Source organism: Bos mutus, chromosome 1, assembly GCF_027580195.1.
Source record: "Bos mutus isolate GX-2022 chromosome 1, NWIPB_WYAK_1.1, whole genome shotgun sequence".
In the NCBI taxonomy this organism is placed as follows: domain Eukaryota; kingdom Metazoa; phylum Chordata; class Mammalia; order Artiodactyla; family Bovidae; genus Bos; species Bos mutus.
The window spans coordinates 94,167,469-94,188,921 of record NC_091617.1 but is presented as its reverse complement, the minus strand read 5'-3'; the positions used below and the strand labels follow the sequence as shown (position 1 = coordinate 94,188,921).

Sequence of the window (21,453 nt, the reverse complement as noted above, 5' to 3'; positions counted from 1 at the left end):
CAGATGGTGACTGCAGCCATGAAATTAAAAGACGCTTACTCCTTGGAAGGAAAGTTATGACCAACCTAGATAGCATATTGAAAAGCAGAGACATTACTTTGCCAACAAAGGTCCATCTAGTCAAGGCCATGGTTTTTCCAGTAGTCATGTGTGGATGTGAGAGTTGGCCTGTAAGAAGGCTGAGCCCCGAAGAATTGATGCTTTTGAACTGTGGTGTTGGAGAAGACTCTTGAGAGTCCCTTGGACTGCAAGGAGATCCAACCAGTCCATTCTGAAGGAGATCAGCCCTGGGATTTCTTTGGAAGGAATGATGCTAAAGCTGAAACTCCAGTCCTTTGGCCACCTCATGCGAAGAGCTGACTCATTGGAAAAGACTCTGATGCTTGGAGGGATTGGGGGCAAGAGGAGAAGGGGACGACAGAGGATGAGATGGCTGGATGGCATCAGCAACTCGATGGACGTGAGTCTGAGTGAACTCCGGGAGTTGGTGATGGACAGGGAGGCCTGGCGTGCTGCGATTCATGGGGTTGCAAAGAGTCAGACATGACTGAGTGACTGATCTGATCTGATCTGTACCTAGATTATACCAGGAAATCTTACAGCTCAAGAATAAAAAAATAAAAACCCCAGTTTAAATATAGACAAAGGATCAGAACAGACGTTTCTCCAAAAGCACTGTACAGGTGGCCAAGCAGTACATCGAAAGATGGTGAACACCATAACCATCAGGGAAATGGAGATCCAAACCACCGTGCAATACACTTCACACACACTGCGATGTCTTTAGTCTGAGAGACAAATAATAACAAGTGTTGGTAAGAATGTGGAACACTTGGAACCCTCACACACTGCCTGTAATAATGTAAAATAGTACAGCTGCTTTGGAAGATATTCTGGCATTTCCTCAAACGGTTAAATATAGAGTTACTATTGTTGTTGTTGTTCAGTTGCTAAGTTGTGTCTTGACTCTTTGCGACCCCATGGACTGCAGCATGCCAGGTTTCTCTGTCCCTCACCATCTCCCAGAGTTTGCTCAAACTCATGTCCATTGAGTCAGTGATGCCATCCAACCATCTCATCAGAGTTACCATATGACTCAGTTGTTCTACTCCTAGGTAGATATCCAAGAGGAGAGAAAGCATATATTTATACACAAAAAAGCTTATGTATGAATGTTCATCAGAGAAGGCAATGGCACCCCACTCCAGTACTCTTGCCTGGAAAATCCCGTGGACGGAGGAGCCTGGTAGGCTGCAGTCCATGGGACCACTACGAGTCAGATACAACTAAGCAACTTCACCTTCACTTTTCACTTTCATGCATTGGAGAAGGAAATGGCAACCCACTCCAGTATTCTTGCCTGGAGAATCCCAGGGACAGCGGAGCCTGGTGGGCTGCCGTCTATGGGGTCGCACAGAGTCGACCAAGACTGAAGCGACTTAGCAGCAGCAACAGCATGAATATTCATAGCAGCATTTTTCATAACCCCAAAGTGAAAATAACCCAGATGTCCAACACTTTACGCATGGATCAACACAATGTGGTATATCCGTACAATGTGGTATATCAACACAATGTGGTATGGCCGACTGTTGTTCGGCCATAAGAAGGGGTGAAGTACTGATGCATGCTAAAACATGGATGAACCTTGAAATATCATGCTAAGTGAAAAAAGCCAGACAGAAAAGCCATATATAGCATCATTCCGCTTATATATAATGTACACAATAGGCAAATCCATAGACACTGGTAATAAATTCGTTGTTGCCAGGAGCTGGGGAAGAGAGTATTAGGGAGTTCCTACTAATGGGTATGGCATTCTTTTTGGGATCATGATGATGTTCTGGAAATAAATAATGGTAATGGTCACTCAACTCTGAAAATACTGAAAACCAGCTGAATCAGACACTTCAAAAGAATGGATTGGTGGTATGTAAATTAAATCTCAAAGCTGTTACAAAAGGGAGGAGGAAGATAGTGACTAGTCCTAATTACTAATCAGCAAACAATGGCACAGCTGGGAAAAATGGCCCAGCCTGTGTTGCTGCCTGGGTTGATAATGGTAATAATACTATGTACGCTCTGCTCAATGCTTTATTTGCATCTCTAGTTTTCACCATCCTAACTTTACATATGAAGAAGCTAAGACCCTGAGTTGAATCAGGATTGCAACACAGGCGTTTCTGAATTTACTGACTGTTTTGCCACTATGATATCATCTCAAAGTTAGCGACAGAACCTCCTTTGATGGCTACACAGTTTACCCTTCAATAACGATGTGGAGAACTGTACAGATTCAGTTATACTTGGGTTTTTTTCAATACTAGATACTCAGGACTACACAATCTGTGGTTGGTTGACGCTATGAATGATGATATGGATAAGGGGAACTGATTTTAAATTATCTGTGGACTTTTGACTGTGAGGAGGGTCAGTGCCCCTAACACCCACCTTGTTTAAGGATTAACTGTTTGCTTCACGTTACATTGCTTTCTGACAATGTGAGCGTGGATGTGTGGTATGTCTACTCGTGCATCTCCAATACTGAAACACCAGCTACTCACTATGAGAGGGTCCATTATTGTAAGGAAATTGAAGAGGGAGGCAAGTAAGTGATGAAAGATGTGTTAGAGATGTTACAGTCGTCACTCTAAACTGAGTCAATGGAGAAATTCTTGGTAGTAAAATTCATTCCATACTTTCGTACCTAAAAGTGCTTTAAAGATTCATTGGTAAACTTGATCAAATTGACAAAATACTGATGTCAGTAGTGAGCAGATGGTCTTAAAGAAAGAGACATTTGGAGCTAAAGAGACAGCTCTGCTCCAATGCACAGTCAACAGCACAGCCTGTATTTTCTTAGGTTGAGAAGGACTGAACCTGTGGTCCTTAGAGGTAATGTAGACTAGACTAGGGCAGGAGAACAGTGGAATCTTGTCTGAGATATTAGGCTTATTTCTGTTGTCAGGTGTGTGTGTGTGTGTGTGTGTTGTGCTTTACTATCTGGTGGAAGCCTGGGGGAACTTTGAGGAAATTGTAAAAAAATTTTTTTCCCACATCTATGAGGAAGTGAATTTATGTGAGAGAGAATTTAGTCTTATCACACTCATTATTGTTTCCATTATGGGAAAGCATTTGTTAGTGTGGTTAGGGTTGAAACTATGGGCAAACCGAGTGAACTGGGAAGATCATGGGCATTACTTGAAAGGACCTGTCTTTGTATTCTACCATGGCTACTTCCCATGTGACTTTTACAAATTCTTTCACCACAAAGGCGAATACCTACCTGATGTGGTAGAGGGAAAAATTAAGAGAAATGCTATGTGAAGTGTGCAGTCCACACTGGGCAGTTCACTAAGTGGTAGTTATTAGAATGAAGAAGCCTGTTAAAGCAATTTCAATGAAAGTTTGGCAGAATTTGCCTTCCCCAGTACATATTGAGATCACGCCATATGAAGCAAATTTTTCCTTTCATTGTATACTTGCCCTGGTTTTTCTTAAATTTTTTAACCTCATCATTAACTTTTGAAGAATTTATATATAAAAATTTCTTAAGCAGATGCCATGAGTTTAATTTTCCATGCTTCCATAGTAATTTATGAAACATTTTCAAAAGTTAATAGGGGAAAATTTCATGTAGACCCCCAAATTTAAAAAGCATATGAAGAGAAAAAGTGAAACATTCAAATTAATGTTCCATCATTTGAGAAACCATGCTTCTTTTTCCAGATTAATTGGTAGAACCTAAAAACTTTAAAGAGTAGTCAAAATAAGTATTTCTGTTGTTATAGCAGAAGTACATACTTTACCTCCTTCCATTGTTTTGAGGATTAGTTAATGGGTAGTTACCTGTTGAAATTATATATATTCCATTTCTCTTGACTGAAGGGAGACAAGAAATCCATTTAAAAACACGTTTAAAGTTTGGTTTGGTTGGTCATTCTCCAATAAGGCTTGTTTCCAGAGTTGGCCTGAAATCAGCGTCCTTTGGAGAAACAGTGGGGTCCATTAGTTGGAAGCCATGAAATGCTTTCCCCCATATTGTTCAGCCAAATCTGAGCTATTAACATTTAGCCTCAACTGCTTCCCTTTGGTAAGTATGACCTGGTGCTAGACTAATGCCCTCCTTCATCTTCAACACAGTAAAAATGATGATCAGAACGGAACGTGAGGCATTGATTGCCCTGTACCTGGGCAGACAAGGAATCAGACCCACTTGTCAACCAATAATAAGAAAATTGAAATCTTTTTTAAGACTTTAAGTCTTCAGAAGCATTGATTTTTCTATTGGAAGTTAGGAAAATGTCTCACAGTCAACAATGTGTGCATGGGTGCTGGGAGCTTCTGTGGAAAAGAGCAGAGGACTTACGTATCCCTTCTGTTTTAGTTGCTATCATCAGCAGATTTACAATAACTTTAGTTTTTATTTTATGCCTTATTTTGTTTGAGGAGTGATTACAGACAAGGTTGGCAATGCTAAATTAGAAGAGATGTACCCTCTGCTCCAAGCATTGTGCAAGTTTCCTCCTTCTGAGTCCTCCGTCTCCTTGTTCTGCATTTTCTCTTAGATTTCTTTCCTTTGTTTCTGAGATCCTGGCATTGTGACCTAATAGAACGCAGGATTATTTGGAGATGAAATGTGAGCCCAGGTAGGGTTCTGCATCAGCTCCCAGTGTGATTTTAGGACTGTTTTAAATAAGTTATTTGTTTGGGTGTTTTACTTGTTTGTTTACTTGGCCTTCGTTGGGCTTCCTCCCTTGTAGCATTTAAATGCCTCAAGACCAGTGACCTCTGTGTCATGTTCATCACTGTATCTTCAGTTCCTTGAAAGGTGTCAAGCACATGTTCAGCATCTATCAAAATTTGTCTGACTTTTGGAGTCATTTTTACCTTTGGGAGGGAGGAGGTCAAAGGAAGATGTTTGAGGATCTCTGAGATTGTTTTCTGATCTAAAATTAGGTGATTCTCCTTTACTGTTTATACTGCTCCTTGAGAGACCAAGAGAACATATAAGTTTCCATAAGCAGTCACAACAACAGTGGAGCACGCTTTTGGGAAATTTAGCATTCTATTGAGTAGGATGTATTCTTCACTTCTATAGAAAAATGATAGTGATTTGATAGTTGATTTTCATAATAATATTGAGAAGACATCACATCTGCAAATGACTTCTAAATCATTAAAAGGATTAAATTATGTACATTAAATTATATTTGATTTTATTACATGATTATTGTATGGCTTATCTCAGGATGTTAAATATAATGCCCTGTGCTATACAGTAGAACCTTGTTTATTATTAATATCTTAAAGGCAATCAGTTTGGCACAAATTAAAGCATGAGGTTACTACTCACTGTTTATCTGCTGACAAATATTCTGTTCCTCAAAACATATAGTCTGATGTGACTGTTTGTTCCATTTTATTCATTGAAACTCTATGGTTATAACTCTTCTCACTTGTCCAGGGTTCTTACAAATACTAGGAGTGCTTGATTTGATTTTTGATCTTCAAATGTGGTGGAACTTTTTGGTCTTTAGGTGGCAATATACAGTAAAATATGATAGAAAAGGCACAACACTTCCAGTCCCAGTGGTTGGGCGTGAATCTTGTCACCCACTTAGCTGGCCTTAGGTTAATTGCTCCTGAAGATTCTTCATCTAGAATTTAGGACTGTGATGCTGCCCACATCAGAGGATCTTCTGAGGGTTATGTGAATTATGTGCTGAGCGCTTTATACATTATTACGTTGCTTAGTTCTCTTTAAATAGGGGCCCCTCTGCCCCTCAAGTTGGGAATAGCTGCCCCTCAAGCTGGGGTAGCTGAGGTTTGATAAGATGGAGCTGGTACCAGCTGAGGACCCAACCCCAGTTCTGTGGTTCATAAGATGGGTTTCAAACTTTGCTGGGCTTCCTTAATGTGGAAGGACTTAATCAATTAGTGCCATTGTCCCCTCAACTACAGCATTACATGCTTTACTGAAGTAGTTGGATTAAAAGAGATACTGCTGTAGATGTACTTGCTTCCCTCCTCCTCTTCAGTCCTCAATGGTTTTAGTTATAAATCGTTTATAGATAACCTGGTTGTGCTCTTTTTTTCCAGATTAAAGATATATGTACGTGTGAGGGGTTTCTCTGTATATAAAAGTGTTGGCATACATAAGGCTAGTAGAGTGAGGCTTGCCATTTATGAGATGATCTCCTTATACTGTTCACCTCTGGACAAGCCTCTCTGTAAGAGTCATGCTCCGCAACACTGAAGACTAGCGCTACTTCCGTTCCTTCAACTTGGGATTCCCTCCTACAGCAACCTTGGATGTGTTATCTGGATCTAACCGGTGATGCATTGGTCTGTACCTTAGCCGTTGCTTGAAGTTGGCATGTACATTAAAAATTATTCACCAATGGAAAATTTAAAGTTTCCAGATATAAGTGAGTGTGTGGGTAAAATGTTTGGGGAATTGTTATTCATTCATGAATCACCTTGTTACTTAAAATCTTGAGTTTGGTTACCTGTGAAGCATATTAAATTGGTTGTTTACTTAACCGTTGGCAAGAACTCTTTCAGAAAAGTGGAATTTTCAAGGAACTTTTTTATTCACTCTCAATTCAAAGAAGATATTGATTATCTGCATCTACTCTGCAGGATAATCCTTTGATATTATATAAAGGGCTTTTACAAACCTAGAAATATCACCGAAAATTTATTTGTCCATTCTGGTACAAAAGCAACCATGCTGAGTGGCAAAAGGAGCTGGTCCTAAACCTAGAGGGTTTATCGTCTCAGAACATTCACGATAATGGAACACTGGAAAGAGCAGATAATATTTCATCAGTGTTTGGCTGTAACAGATGTGAAGAGAAAGGAGATTGAGAAGTAATATTTGATGTTTTCAACCACAGTTGTAATCATTAAATTTGAAAATGCAGAAAAGTCAGGAGATTTGCGAAATACATTGAATCCTGCCATGTTTTGAAGTCAAATAACTTCATCTATAAGATAGAATCACTGCTTGGCTCCTGCAAATCTTTGGTTGCCCTTTGAATATTCCTTTATCCTAATTTTTGCTTTCTTCTAAGGCGCTTGGTGATTATGGTAGGAGTTTCATCCATAGCATCAGAAAAGGGCTTGGGCTAGGGAGAGTGCAGTCCTTACATTTCAAGTCTCTAACCTCCATGAAGAACAAACTTGCTTTTCCTCTTTTGTTATGTTTACTGTATTAGAAAATGCAGAGTGAGGAGTCAGTGCAAAAAAGGAAGGGTGAAAAATAACTCTTTTCATTACTGGTTGGTGATGAATAAAATAAAACCACTCAGCTGCCTTTGGATTTGAAGTAGAACTTACACAAGAAATGTGTAAATTTTCCGTGTCTTTCTTATAGTAAAATCATACTTATTTAAAACAAGAGTGTCAGGGATAACAGATCTGGAATTAATTGACTTTAGATTATCTAAAATTTTAGAATATGATGTCAGGTATTTACCTGAGTTATGGGGAGAGATTGATTTTGATAAAGAATGTGTTATTATTAACAACTCTGGTTGTTTAGTTGCTAAGTTGTGTCTGACTCTTTTGCAACCCCATGGACTGTAGCCCACCAGGCTTTCCTGTCCATGAGATGTCCCAGGAAAGAACACTGGAGTGTAGCCATTTCCTTCTCTTAAGGGATCTTCCTAACCCAGGGATCGAACCTACATCTCTTGCACTGTAGGCTGATTCTTTACTGCTGAGCCACCAGGGAAGCCCAATAGTAACTGTTGCTGCTGCTGCTAAGTCGCTTCAGTCGTGTCCGACTCTGTGCGACCCCATAGACAGCGGCCCACCAGGCCGGCCCCCCGTCCCTGGGATTCTCCAGGCAAGAACCCTGGAGTGGGTCGCCATTTCCTTCTCCAATGCATGAAAGGCAAAAGTGAAAGTGAAGTCGCTCTGTCGCGTCCGACCCTCCGCGACCCCATGGTCTGCAGCCTACCAGGCTCCTCCGTCCATGGGATTCTCCAGGCAAGAGCACTGGAGTGGGGTGCCATTGCCCTGCTAGACATTAAATATAAGATATAAAGTGTTTTTTTTTTTTTTTTGCTTGGTTTTTCATTCATTTGTTCATTAGCCAACTTATATTGAGAACCTCCTGTATGCCTGGGTATTTTGAGGGACTTGGAGTTGGTGGGAGAGACAGATCTGTAATCAGTGCTGCAGGACAGAGATGCTGATGGTGGGGTGAGCACCAGCCTGGCCAGGAGAAGCCTAGATGGTTTGTCTGCCTGTTCCTCTGTGCAGCTGTTTCATGTTGCCTAACCTTTCCTTCTCCTTGTTCACTGCTCAGTTACCAGAATGGCCTGGGAACCTGCTTCAAGTATGTTGGCTACCATTAGGAAGTGAGCATGAACGCAACTTTGGCAAACTCATTTGGTCTCACTTTTCTGTGTGCAGCGTCTCACTTAGGCAAGCCAGACTTGCATGCTAACTGCATGCATGTGGGCTCACATGTATCCACATGCAATCTGTTCTGCCCGCATCTTGGATCATCACTGGTCCTTGGGGCAGCCTTTTAAAATTTTTCTTTTGCCTCCTACCATTGAAGCTTTTCTTTTGATTTCTGTTGCTTGCAGCACAGAAGTAGGAGAGAGTTTTAGGAATTGAGGAGTTAATTGAAATTCCTGTGGAGCATATTTCAGTTCAGTAAGGGGAGGAACTACCTTCTCTATTAACTATGAGAAAAGATTGTCAAAACATAAATGTTTTTAAGGGATCCATTTTAGTTCTTGGACTCAAAACTGTACCCCCCAGCTCTCTGACTTTATGTGAGTTAGCTTAACTTTACTGAGTTTCTTTCCTTTTCTCTCTGAAATGAGGATAACTATTTGCCTCCCAGGATTGTTGGGAAGATTTAGTGAGGTGGTAATATTAATAGTAGTAATGGCTAGGGAAGTTTCCTCCTACTGTGTATCAGTTACCATTCTAGGACTTGAACACTGAGTAGCGTTATGTCAGGTAGAAGGTATTAAAGCAGAGCAGCAGGTATTCAGTAAATATTGTTTGTGTCTTGAATCCTTTCACATCTCTTCATAACCTATTTCTAACAGTTCATTATTTACATATTTATTTTGCAGCATACCTAACTTTGCTCTACATAATGAAAACTTTGAAGTATAGACCAGGATGAAAATCTGGTTCTCTAGTTGAACTAAGTGCATATTTTAATCATGCTGTGCGTTGGTTTTCTCATGTACAGTAGGGATGCTAATATCTAGTTCTCCAGTAGTTAAGAAAGTTAACTGAGATAAATGGCAACAAGCGCCTGGCAGACCACAGGCGCAGGCTGTGACCTGCTTTCTCCTCTCCCTCCCTGCTACTCGCGTTAGCACTCCCTCTTGCTATTGCCCCCAGCCTATCTCATTTTGTTTCAATGGTTTTTTCTTGGTTGTGCTTCTAAAAGACACTGGTGCAAGGAAGGCAAACGTTCTCTCTCTTTAACCTTTAATGCCTTATTTTCTGGCGTCTCATCCATGTGTCTAGGCCACAGGATAACAAAGAATACTAGGCACATACAGGTTTCTCAATAAGTACTTACTGAACAGAGTAAAAGGGCATGATAAAGACTCAAATTACCTGCTGTTTGCCATCAAGCTTTCTTCCTTTGCTAGAGGAAAGCGGCTGGGTGGTTCTGTCCAGGAGGATAGTGAAAGTGAAAATCGCTCAGTCTTGTCTGACTCTTTGCAACCCCCCTGGACAGTCCATGGAATTCTTCAGGCCGAGATACTGGAGTGGGTAGCCATTCCCTTCTCCAGGAGATCTTCCCAACCTAGGGGTCGAACCCAGGTCTCCCGCACTGCGGGCAGATTCTTTACCAGCTGAGCCACCAGGGAAGCCCAAGAATACTGGAGTGGGTAGCCTATTTCTTCTCTAGGGACTCTTCCCAACCCAGGAATCGAACCAGGGTCTCCTGCATTGCAGGCAGATTCTTTACCAGCTGAGCTACCAGGGAAGCCCATCCAGGAGGAATTAAATGCATTATATTAAAAGAGAATTGTGGTGGTTTTTGTTGGGTCGGGGGGATGTTTGTTTTTTCTGTTGTTGTTTTTAAGCAGACAAGGCTGGTGGAACTTATGGTAGGAGGCTCTCTTAGGTGGTATATTAATTTTCTCAGGCCACCATAACAATGTACCATAGGCTGAGTGGCTTAAACAGAAATTACTTCCTGCAGCTCCTGTTTTCTTTTAAGGCCTCTCTTCTTGGCTTGTAGACGGCCTTCCTTTGCTGTCCTCACGTGGTCTTCCCTCTGCCTGTCTGTGTCCTGATTTCCTTTTCTTATAAGGATATCAGTCATATTGGATTAGGACCCACCCATCTGACCACATTTTACTATAATTAATTTGTTAAAGGCCTTATCACCAGATATAGTTACATGCTGAGGTACTGTGTAGTTGGGACTTAAATATATGAATTGGTGGGGGGCAGGGCAGAGTATACATAATTCATCCCATAAGAGGTGGCAACCTGAGGACCTAGCACAGTGATTTTTTCCAAGGGTCTGTGCCTCTCTGGAGAAGGTGAGTGTTCCGTTGAATCATAGCTCTAGAAAAGAATTGTACTTGGTCCTGATATCTAGGGGGAAAAAAAAAACAACTTTGTCCTGATTTCTGAATAGAACTCACTAGGGCTCAGCCTGATTTTTCTTTTTCTTTTTAGGCTAACTAGACAAGTCAGTATTTAGCACCTATTTTTTTCTTAGTTGAATATCCATTGCTTGGCTTATAGTCTGTACCAGGAAATAGTTGTTGAATTGAATACTAGCGATTTGCCTGTATGCAGAGGCAGCATGCCTCAGGACATTGTCACAGTTTCATTCACCCCAAAGGAAACGTCTTGTCTTTTCCATGGTCTTTTGTAGCTCAGTTGGTAATAGAATCTACATGCAGTGCAGGAGACCCGGGTTCGATCCTTGGGTTGGGAAGATCCCCTGGAGAAGGAAATGGCAACCCACTCCAGTATCCTTGCCTGGAAAATCTCATGGACAGAGGAGCCTGGTGGGCTGTAGTCCATGGGGTTGCAAAGAGTCGGGCTCAACTGAATGACTAACACTAACACAACACTTATGGAGAGTGAAGGCATATTTTTATGGTCTCAGGATTCTTAGACTGAACTCTTTCTAATGTCTATATTCTTCTGCTATAGTAATATATTTCTTTATAAACCAAAATATTTATAAGGCCACCATTCCCTGAGTTGCTTATTATATTGTGCATTATTTTTGCTCCTCAGACTTTCTTATTCTTTGGAGGAACATAGGCCTAATTTTCTGAGACATAGATCTCAAAACTGATCTGGTAACTAAATATGTTACAGTTTGTGTTATAGAAGAACAATAAATAAAATATTTAGCACAATTTATTTTTATTTTTACTTATTTCAGAATATTCCATTTCTTAAAAATATTTTTAGTCATAAGACCTTGATTGGTTAAGGGAGTATCCCATTATAAAAGTATCCCATTTCACATGTACATGTAAATAGACTTTTTTCACAAACACCACAGAATAATTTAAGATAATTAAAAATGGGCCTATGAAACAGTTTTCATATATGCCAGCAATTTGTGGTTTCAAAAAGCTACTTCTCTAATTGGAAATCCATTTTTTGGTGAAGAAAAGTAATTTATACTTCAGATTTATTAATTTTTGTAGTTAGTGGAAATATTTATTCTTATATAGTAGTAAAAAGATAATGTTCCATCTGTTTTCTTTTACTTTTTCTTTTCCCTGCCTTGACTAGAATTCTTACTTTTGTTAGTGCTGTTTGCTTAATTTGTTGTGTTTTTTTTTTTAAGTGCTTTTACAAGTCAAAAACTATATGATAAAATGAAAATTATTTCTCTTCCTTCTAACTACCCCTGTTTACCAGCCCGGGGTTGTTCTTCACATTTAGTAAGAGCTCTGTTCTTTTACTACCTCAGTCAAGTCTGTATGGGCTGCTTGATCATTCTAAGTTTTACATTGACTGAAATAAGGAAGGTTGTAAGTTTCTAGAAACAAATACTTTGCTTCTGTGGACCTTCCATTGTCTAGCACAGGACTGAATCAAGATTTCATGAAAGAGGGACATCTAGAATATATGCCGTACTCTTTTCTTAATAGCTAGGGGCAAGGTAGAAGGAAAAAAGACACTATAGAATAAATACATGTTGATATCAGATGGTAAGAAAAACCCATATTTATACTAAAATTGTACAGAATGTGCTACCATATTCATGCTCTGCGTTTTAGACAAAATAGAAGATGCTTGAAATAAATAAATGGAACCTAATCAAACTCACAAGCTTTTTGCACAGCAGAGGAAACCATAAACAAAACGCAAGGACAATCTGTGAAAGGGGAGAAAATATTTGAAAATGATGTGATCTAAGCTTAATTTCCAAAGAAAGGAAACCAATTTTAAAAAAGGGGGAGAAGACCTAAATAGACTCTTCTCCAAAGACATACAGATGGCCAAAAGGCCCATGAAAAGATGCTCAGCGTCACTAATTATTAGAGAAATGCAAATCAGAACTATAAAAAAGTATCACCTCACACTGGTCAGAATGACCATCATTAAAAAGTCTACAAATAACAAATGCTAGCGAGGGTGAGGAGAAAAGAGAACTCTCCTACGCTGTTGGTGGGAATGTAAATTGGTTCAGTCAATATGGAAAATAGAATGGATGATTCCTTAAAAAACTAAAAATGGAGTTGCCGTATGATCCAGCAATCCTGTTCCTGGGCATATATTTGGAGAAAACTCGTAATTCGAGAAAATAACATGCACCCCAATGTACATAGTAGCACTATTTACAGTAGCCAGGACATGGAAACCACCTAAATGTCCATTCACTGATGAACGGATGAAGAAAATGTAATGTATGTATACACATACACATACATACCATGAAATACTCTTCAGCCATAAACAATGAAATAATGTCATTTGCACCAATATAGATGGACCTAGAGATTATCATACTAAGTGCAGTAGGCCAGAAAGAGAGGACAGATACATGATATCACTTACATGTGCAATCTAAAATAGGATACAAATGAACTTATGTATAAAACAGAAGCAGACTCAAACATAAAAAACAAACTTGTAGTTACAAAAAGGGGGAAGTGACAGGATGAAGGGAGATGAATGAGGATTTTGGGATCAGCAGATAACAAACTACTATCTATAAAATAAACAAGATCCTACTGTATGGCACTAGGAACTATATTCAATATTCTGTAATAAACTGTAGGGAAAAAGAATGTATATATATTGTGCTTCCATGGTGGTTCATATGGTTATGCATCTGCCTACAGTCTGGGAGACTCAAGTTTGATCCCTGGGTCAGGAAGATCCCCTGGAAAAGGGGGTGGCTAGTCACTCCAGTATTCTTGCCTATAGAAGTCCATGAACAAAGGAGTCTGGTGGGCTATAGTCCATGAAATCTTAAAGAGTTGGACATGACTGAGCGACCAACACACATATGTATTCATAGATTCATACACTGTATAACTGAATCACTTTGTTGTATACCAGAATCTAATACAACATTGCAAATCAACTATACTTAAAAAAAAAGATGCTTTGATAATTATTAGTGTATACATTAGAGAATTTGTAGTGTCATGGTTTAAGCACCATTTCATGTATACCTATAACTTAGCAACCTAAATAAGGCTAATGTGATTAGCTTGCCAAGGCCTGGAAGGGGTTATATTTAATAAAGAATATGTAAAAAGCTACATCCTGAGCTTTAGTAGGGAGTATGACTCAGAATCTTAATTTGATGGAGTTAATGTTGCTTTATTAATGAGCTATTAACATAGTAAATCCTGAAGTCATGTTAATCAGTTCATTAATAAACAAAGATTTTTATTTTTTTAACATAAAGATTAATGGATATTAATTAAAATTAAACCTGTTTTGTACATTAAAGTACAGACTAGTAATGTTGATAAATGTCATTTTGTCTCAAGCAGTACTTTAAAAAGCAAAGCTTAGTATAATTTTTTTTTATTAGAATGTTTTTAGACATGATTAAGTCATTTTATTTTGGCCCCTAATCAGCCTCCTAAGGTGTAATGAGAAATCTATTTCAATATACAAGTTTAATTTTCAGTTCTGTTGTTGTTTTAAGCAGAACTTTCTGTCAGTGGATGTGCCTGATTGTCTTAAGCTTGTTCAGCCCACCTGGTCTCTTTGGAAGCCCGGTCCCAGGTTCCGCGTTCACTCTTGAGCTGTCATTGTGCCCTTCTTTGCAGGGCCTTCACACAGGGCTCACAGGCTTTTACCTGTCCCCCCCGCTACCAGTTCTGTGAGGTCCCTGAAGCTGCCTCTGATTCTGCCATTTCATGCTCTTGTTCTCTGTACCCCTCAGCTTTGCCTTTGGATTACGGTTTCTGTTGTGTTATTTCATGTCTTGCATCTCAACAAAACTGTTTGCTCCTAGAGCAGGTAGCATGCAGTTGGCCACAGAGCCAATAAATACCAGCATCGTACTGCCTTGCGTTACTTTCCTTGGTTGACTTTTTAAAAAATCATTTAAAGAAAGTATGGATAGAATGTTGACTGACTCATTCTGCCCATAGCAGCCCCTGGTCATAATGTCTCCTTCACAACCCCTACGGCATCATCTGGACATCTTGGGAACAAAAGGTGTCCTTCTTAATTTGGGATTGCTCAAGTGTTTGATAGGTGAGGATACCCTCATTTCATCCACAAATTTGGTTCCAGATTAAATGACCTTTCAGTACTATTATAGTTTCTGAGGCTATAGTTTGTAAAGCCAACCTCTCTTAGTTTCTTAAAGCTCCAGTGTCATGGTACCATACTTGCTAAAGCAGGTGTGGGGTTGGGTGTTGTTGGGCAGATAATGAAAGCTCAGACCTCTAAAGCATATTTATGTGACCCAGAATGTCTCTTCTTTCAGGAAAACTGCCAGCTGAATAATGTTATTTCTAAAATTTATTTTACTAGTTGAGTTTTTTTGTTGTTGTTTAGTCACTAAATCTTATCCGACTCTTCATGACTCCATTAACTATAGCCCACCAAACTCCTCTGTCTATGGAATTTTCCAGGTGAGAATAGTGGAGTAGGTTGCTGTTTCCTTCTCCAGGGATCTTCCTGACCCAGGAATTGAACCTGGGTCTCCTGCCTTGCAGGTGGATTCTTTACCACTGAGCCACCAGGGAAGCCCAACTAGTTGAATTAGAGAACCGGAATTCAACATGCACTCTTTTTCCCCACTATGGAGAAGAGAAGATTAAAGTTAAGGAGGGAAGTACTCTGTACTCACAGAATATTTGCTAATAATACATACAATATTCTTTTTGTTGTTTTCCCTAGGTGATTGAAGACAATACTGGAGTCCGCCGGGTGGTGGTCACACCCCAATCTCCTGAGTGTTACCCTCCAAGCTACCCCTCGGCCATGTCTCCAACCCATCATCTACCCCCCTACCTGACTCACCACCCGCATTTCATCCATAACTCACACACAGCATACTACCCACCTGTTACTGGACCTGGAGATATGCCACCTCAGTTCTTCCCTCAGCATCATCTTCCTCCCACAATATACAGTGAGCAAGGTGAGTAGATTGCTGGCATCTTGAGCTGTTGGAACTGGTTACAAAACTAAAGTAGCTTTAGAGAGCCAGAGAGCCTTTGCTTCTTCTGTAATAAGCATGGTAGAGAAGGCTCTATCTGCTGTGTAAAGCTCATCGGAAATTCCTAGCTTTCTTTGTCCTCGGTTGTATCTTGAGACTCTTTCTTTGTATTGTTTTCAAATTCTGTCCCCATCCCATCCCTCAGAGTGCAGGTCGTGGGCAAGCCACTTCTCATTTCAGAAAAGAGGCAGTAATCTATCATATGTTTCCATGTCCTATTAACATACTTTTATATGAGAGTGGCCTGAGACAGAGCTGGAGCACATTAGTTCTTAGGCATCCATATGGTCGAGCAGTGGAAGGGAACTTACTAAGGATTTTGTGCCGCATTTCCAATGATAGAAGACTGTGAGGTCTCAGTAACCTTTGAGTTTCTTGGATGCTCTTTTGCAATCTTGGCAGAACTCAAAATCCTCTCACTGTTGACATGGTCTTCCTGAATGCTGTTTTTAGTTTGAGAATAGCTATGAGTGCAGCCACAGTTTCACTGTTTGTTAGGCAGATACTTACCTTGAAATGAAAAGGGCCTCAGAGATACTGGCATTATGTCTTGTTAGTTTTGGCCTTGGTATTGGTTTAGTCTGAAGCCCTTCTCTGTCAAAATGGATACTAAGAAACCAGATAAGTAAGGGTAAAATTAGACTTTAAACACCAGAACTTTGCAAAGTAACTTTCTTCTGTGTCTGACTATGAATTGCTTCAAACATTTATTATGTTGGTTTACAGATAAAGTACATGAGAAACGTCTTCTTGTTTTAGAGGCTGTTATTATGTTATTCATTGATTTTATATATATATATGGCTATATATATAAATATATATAATATATATTATATATAATTATATAAAATATAATTATATATTTATATATTATGTAATTTTATATATTATAATATATTATACAATATAATATTATATATTATATACAATATAATATATTATAATTATATATTATATACAATATAATATAAATAATAGCCATATTTATATTTATATATATTTATATAAATAAATATAAATATATATATAAATGTGTATATAAAATAAGTATATATATTTATATAAAATAAACATATATATATATATATATAGCTATTTTAAGTGAAATCATCAGTATCCTATTTTAACTTAGGGATAGAATTTAATTTTTTTTTATAGTAGCATTTAGAAAGAAATTTAATATAATTCAAAAAGCTTAAACACTATTATAATAGGGTATAGAGAGGTGACAGCAAAAGACGAAATTCATACTTTAAATGCATAGAGGCATCAATAACTTCTTATTGCTGTAGTCTTCTTGCCTAGTAACATAACACTCCAGAACATCAGACACTGGGCATATTCCATGAAAATATTTTGATAAAAACTGAACAATTTCAGTTAGTTGAGAATAGTTTTTAAAAACATATTCAGTACTCATACAAGACACATTAAATATTTGAGTACTTTTCAGTTTTCTAGTTGGGTCTGAGCTTAATGACAGTGTGAAAAGCCTTGGCTGTTGACTCATTACTCGATGAAGAGTGTATGACCTGCCTTATTTTAGCAGTCTTTAGTAGGTCCCTATGAGTCTGACACGACTGAGCAATTTCACTTTCACTTTTCACTTTCATGCATTGGAGAAAAAAATGGCAACCCACTCCAGTGTTCTTGCCTGGAGAATCCCAGGGACGGGGGAGCCTGGTGGGCTGCCGTCTATGGGGTCGCACAGAGTCGGACACGACTGAAGCGACTTAGCAGCAGCAGCAGCAGCAGTAGGATACCATACAATTACTGTTTTGTGAATGGTGTCTTTTATAATTTACACAATAGTATGATTTAAGTTATTAGAATTAAGCAAAAAAAAAAAACACTTGTCTTCATTGAATTAGGGTGTTTTGATCTGTTTTCATTAACACAGAACAATAATGTAAAATAAATGAAAGTGCTGTCTTCATTGATTCCTAATTAAACAGAAAACAAAAATCTTTCGCTTTATAAATAAAAAGCCTTTTATATATTCTTGTACCTTAGTTCTCAATGTATATGCACCTAAAAGTAATTCAGACATTTAGTTTCCCAAACTGTATGCATTTTAAACGTTATTGATGGTTTTAAATATTACTCTATCAGTACCCATGGTGAATTTTTAAGTCTCACGTGTAATATCTTGTGATATTTAAAATCTTTACCATTCTTTTTCTGTGTTTAGACATGATTTACCTGGGCATGCACTCTGTGAATAGAATTGTGTTTCTCTAGTGAAAACTGGTTATCTTGTAAGTTCAGTTCAGTTGCTCAGTCATGTCTGACTCTTTGTGACTCCATGAACCACAGCACACCATGCCTCCCTGTCCATCACCAACTCCTGGAGTCCACCCAAACCAATGTCCATCGAGTCGGTGATGCCATCCAACCATCTCATCCTCTGTCGTCCCCTTCTCCTCCTGCCCTCAATCTTTCCCAGCATCAGGGTCTTTTCCAATGAGTCAGCTCTTCACATCAGGTGGCCAAAGTATTGGAGTTTCAGCTTTAACATCAGTCCTTCCAATGAACACCCAGGACTGATTTCCTTTAGGATGGACTGGTTGGATCTCCTTGTCGTCCAAGGGAAGATTTGCTTTTTAAAGATCTTCCTCAAGCTATGTGAACAGAAAGAAAATGAAAAGTGGAGCTTTACCATTCAACAGTTGAAACATGGTTGTTCAGTTATGTAGGGTGACTTTACATTGCTGATGTGCCTAGAACAGTGCTGGTTTAGGTCTTGTGTCCAGATAAATAATTAGAAGTGTTCCCTAGTTACCCTCAGAAGTACCCGGATTTGGATCACTCTGTGCATGTGAGACCTTTTTTATTTTGTTATAAACATATAAGGACCCAATGTCTGTGTTCTATATTATCATTTTTATTAGTATTTAAATATAATTTTTAATTGCTTAAAAAAGTTCAATTTAAAATATGTGTTTTCACCTCAGATCATAAGATTATTTCACAGGCTTCCGTTTTCTTTTGAGCCATGTAAAAATATGGATGGTGAAGCCAGGTGACATTCTACTAGTCAGTCAGCGTGTTTTCTGATTACCCCAGAATACAAGTTTAGACAATAGATGGTTATGTCTGGCACCAGGTTGCAAAGGTGGCTTATATGTAATACTGTAATCTCTTGAACATTTCCCTTAATTCTGTGAGCTTTGATTATTTTTAATGGAAATTTTTCATCTCTTCATTTTAATAGATTTTGTTCAAATGTTGTTGGCTCTTCTAGATGGCACAAATAACCTCTTATATTCTTGTTGCTGTATATTTTCCAGTAGAAATATTCTGTCTATAAGGATAAGCATACATTTAAATGTTTTGATTCTGAGGGCTTATTACTTAAGGAGGTATTTGTTAATTCTTTTTTTCTAGATTGCAACTACTAAGAACAATTGACAGGCAAATTCAAGCTTAATTATATATTCAACTAGAATATGAACTCTTGATAGAAAAGACTCTTTAATATTTTCCACAATCTCTTGAACATTTGTGAACACACAGTATAATTTTTTTAATTATTAATTATTCCTTTATTGGTTAGAAATGAATGGGAGTATTTTAAACATGTATAACATGCATACCACTCTCTTAAAAATATTTTATACTGTATTTACTGTAAAATGTTAACTTCTTCCTTCAGGAGACAGATCATTTGACCATCTAAGACTTTATTATTGAAGATGTAGACTGAGTTTGCATTTCTCCTAACCGTTCTTTTAGAAATTATACCACTCTATGGAATGTCGAGTTACATCACCCGAGAAGACCAGTATAGCAAACCTCCGCACAAAAAGCTGAAAGACCGCCAGATTGACCGCCAGAATCGCCTCAACAGCCCTCCTTCTTCAATCTACAAGAGTAACTGCACCACCGTGTACAATGGCTATGGCAAGGGCCACAGCGGTGGCGGTGGTGGAGGCGGGGGAGGTGGCAGCGGCGGTGGGCCGGGCATTAAGAAAACAGAGCGGCGAGCAAGAAGCAGTCCAAAGTCAAATGATGCAGACTTGCAAGGTAATGTTCAAAGAAGTTTGCCACGAAGAGTGAATTACGAGTTTTACAGAAGAAGTTTATATCATGGCAGTTGGTCTTGCTCAGAATGATAGGGTAGACCTTCTCTTATCTTTGCTTAGCAAGAACAGGATATTGTATCTCTCTTTTTAATTACTCCTTCATGGCAGAAATATTATTTCTTTGGTCACTTGGGCTGTGTAACAGTCTACTTGATATCAGTAACAACTATCTGAAAATGTTTTCACATTGGCTTACTTCTGTTGTTTCATTAACTAGACAGATGTAGGAGGGAGTCTAAGTAAAACCAAGTGTAGGGGTAGTTTAAATCTCAACATAACTATACCTCATAAAACCAGATGTAATTAATTCTATACTGTAGTAAAATTTATCATCTTGTAAGGCAGTATATTTCTGGCTCCCTCATCAGTCATTGTTTAATGCCACCTTTGGCATCTTGAATGAAGTATTCATAGACCAAGAATGAGAAGGAAGAAATAGTGTCACCACATCCAGATAGAGAGATATCAGCTCAAAGGGCATGTTGGGGTTTTTTTTTTTTTTTTGGTAGATTAATTTTGTGACTATAAGATCAGTTAATTTGGGGAAGAAGGTATGTATGTTATAAATGAAGTTTTTAGATGAGATTTAGACACAATCTGTTCTTACACCACAGGAGTTAAAAACAAGCTTTTTATATGAGTATATGTAGAAGATTGACTTAAGGGAAGCCAAAGAAGAACATTTTGATAAGTTAGGTGAGATTCAGTTCAGTTCAGTTCAGTTCAGTCGCTCAGTCGTGTCCGACTCTTTGTGACCCCATGAATCGCAGCATGCCAGGCCTCCCTGTCCATCAACAACTCCTGGAGTTCACTCAGACTCACATCCATCGAGTCAGTGATGCCATCCAGCCATCTCATCCTCTGTCGTCCCCTTCTCCTCCTGACCCCAATCTCTCCCAGCATCAGAGTCTTTTCCAATGAGTCAACTCTTCACACGAGGTGGCCAAAGTACTGGAGTTTCAGCGTTTGCATCATTCCTTCCAAAGAAATCCCAGGGCTGATCTTTAGAATGGACTGGTTGGATCTCCTTGCAGTCCAAGGGACTCTCAAGAGTCTTCTCCAACACCACAGTTCAAAAGCATCAATTCTTACAGATGTAGATAAAACAAAGACATGTAAGAGACAAGGTCAGAACTGATTATAATATGGTTAAATATATTCCTTCCTTTTTGGACTTCAACCAGGTAGAAAAAGTCACTGTGTATGTGAGAATATGTTTGTGAATGAAAACTATTTAGTGTGTGGTTGATTGTGTAGGGAAGAATGGCTTCTGTCAAGGCTGAGGAAAATTAGGTAAAACCAGACTTCAGTATCAGCATTTTGCCCCATGTTATTTACATGAGTGAACTGTGGCATGAAAAAGAGTAATAATAAGATATAGTGAAAAATGAACAGTAATTTCTCTAAGTGAAATGAACTATAGATGCGTTTCATTTTGTTCTTTATTCTTTTCTGTATTTTCCAAGTTATATTTAATTATCATGTACTATTATTACAGTTATTAAAGCATAAATAAGTATATATGAGAAACCCAAGATTTAAGAGGCTTTTAAATAGCTCCTAGAGGAAAGTACTATGTCTGTTATATAGAATAAATTTTAGTTAAATGATACTACAATTTCAAAGTTTGAAATTAAGGTATTAACAATGTTGTAAATTTAAATCATGGTATATAAAATAATTTATACA

General features: G+C 38.5%; 1 protein-coding gene across 3 annotated transcripts in view; it reads left to right on the top strand.

The window, feature by feature from the left end:
* Positions 1-21,453, top strand: part of FNDC3B (fibronectin type III domain containing 3B) — a 359,206-nt gene that overhangs the window by 190,062 nt on the left and 147,691 nt on the right. For 2 of the 3 annotated variants that reach the window (XM_070373162.1, XM_070373171.1), the window contains exons 5-6: positions 15,358-15,601; positions 19,415-19,705. In XM_070373162.1, the coding sequence (XP_070229263.1) occupies positions 15,358-15,601; positions 19,415-19,705 (535 nt within the window). The remainder of the gene's footprint in view (positions 1-15,357; positions 15,602-19,414; positions 19,706-21,453) is intronic. The other variant, XM_070373177.1, reaches the window with a different exon arrangement.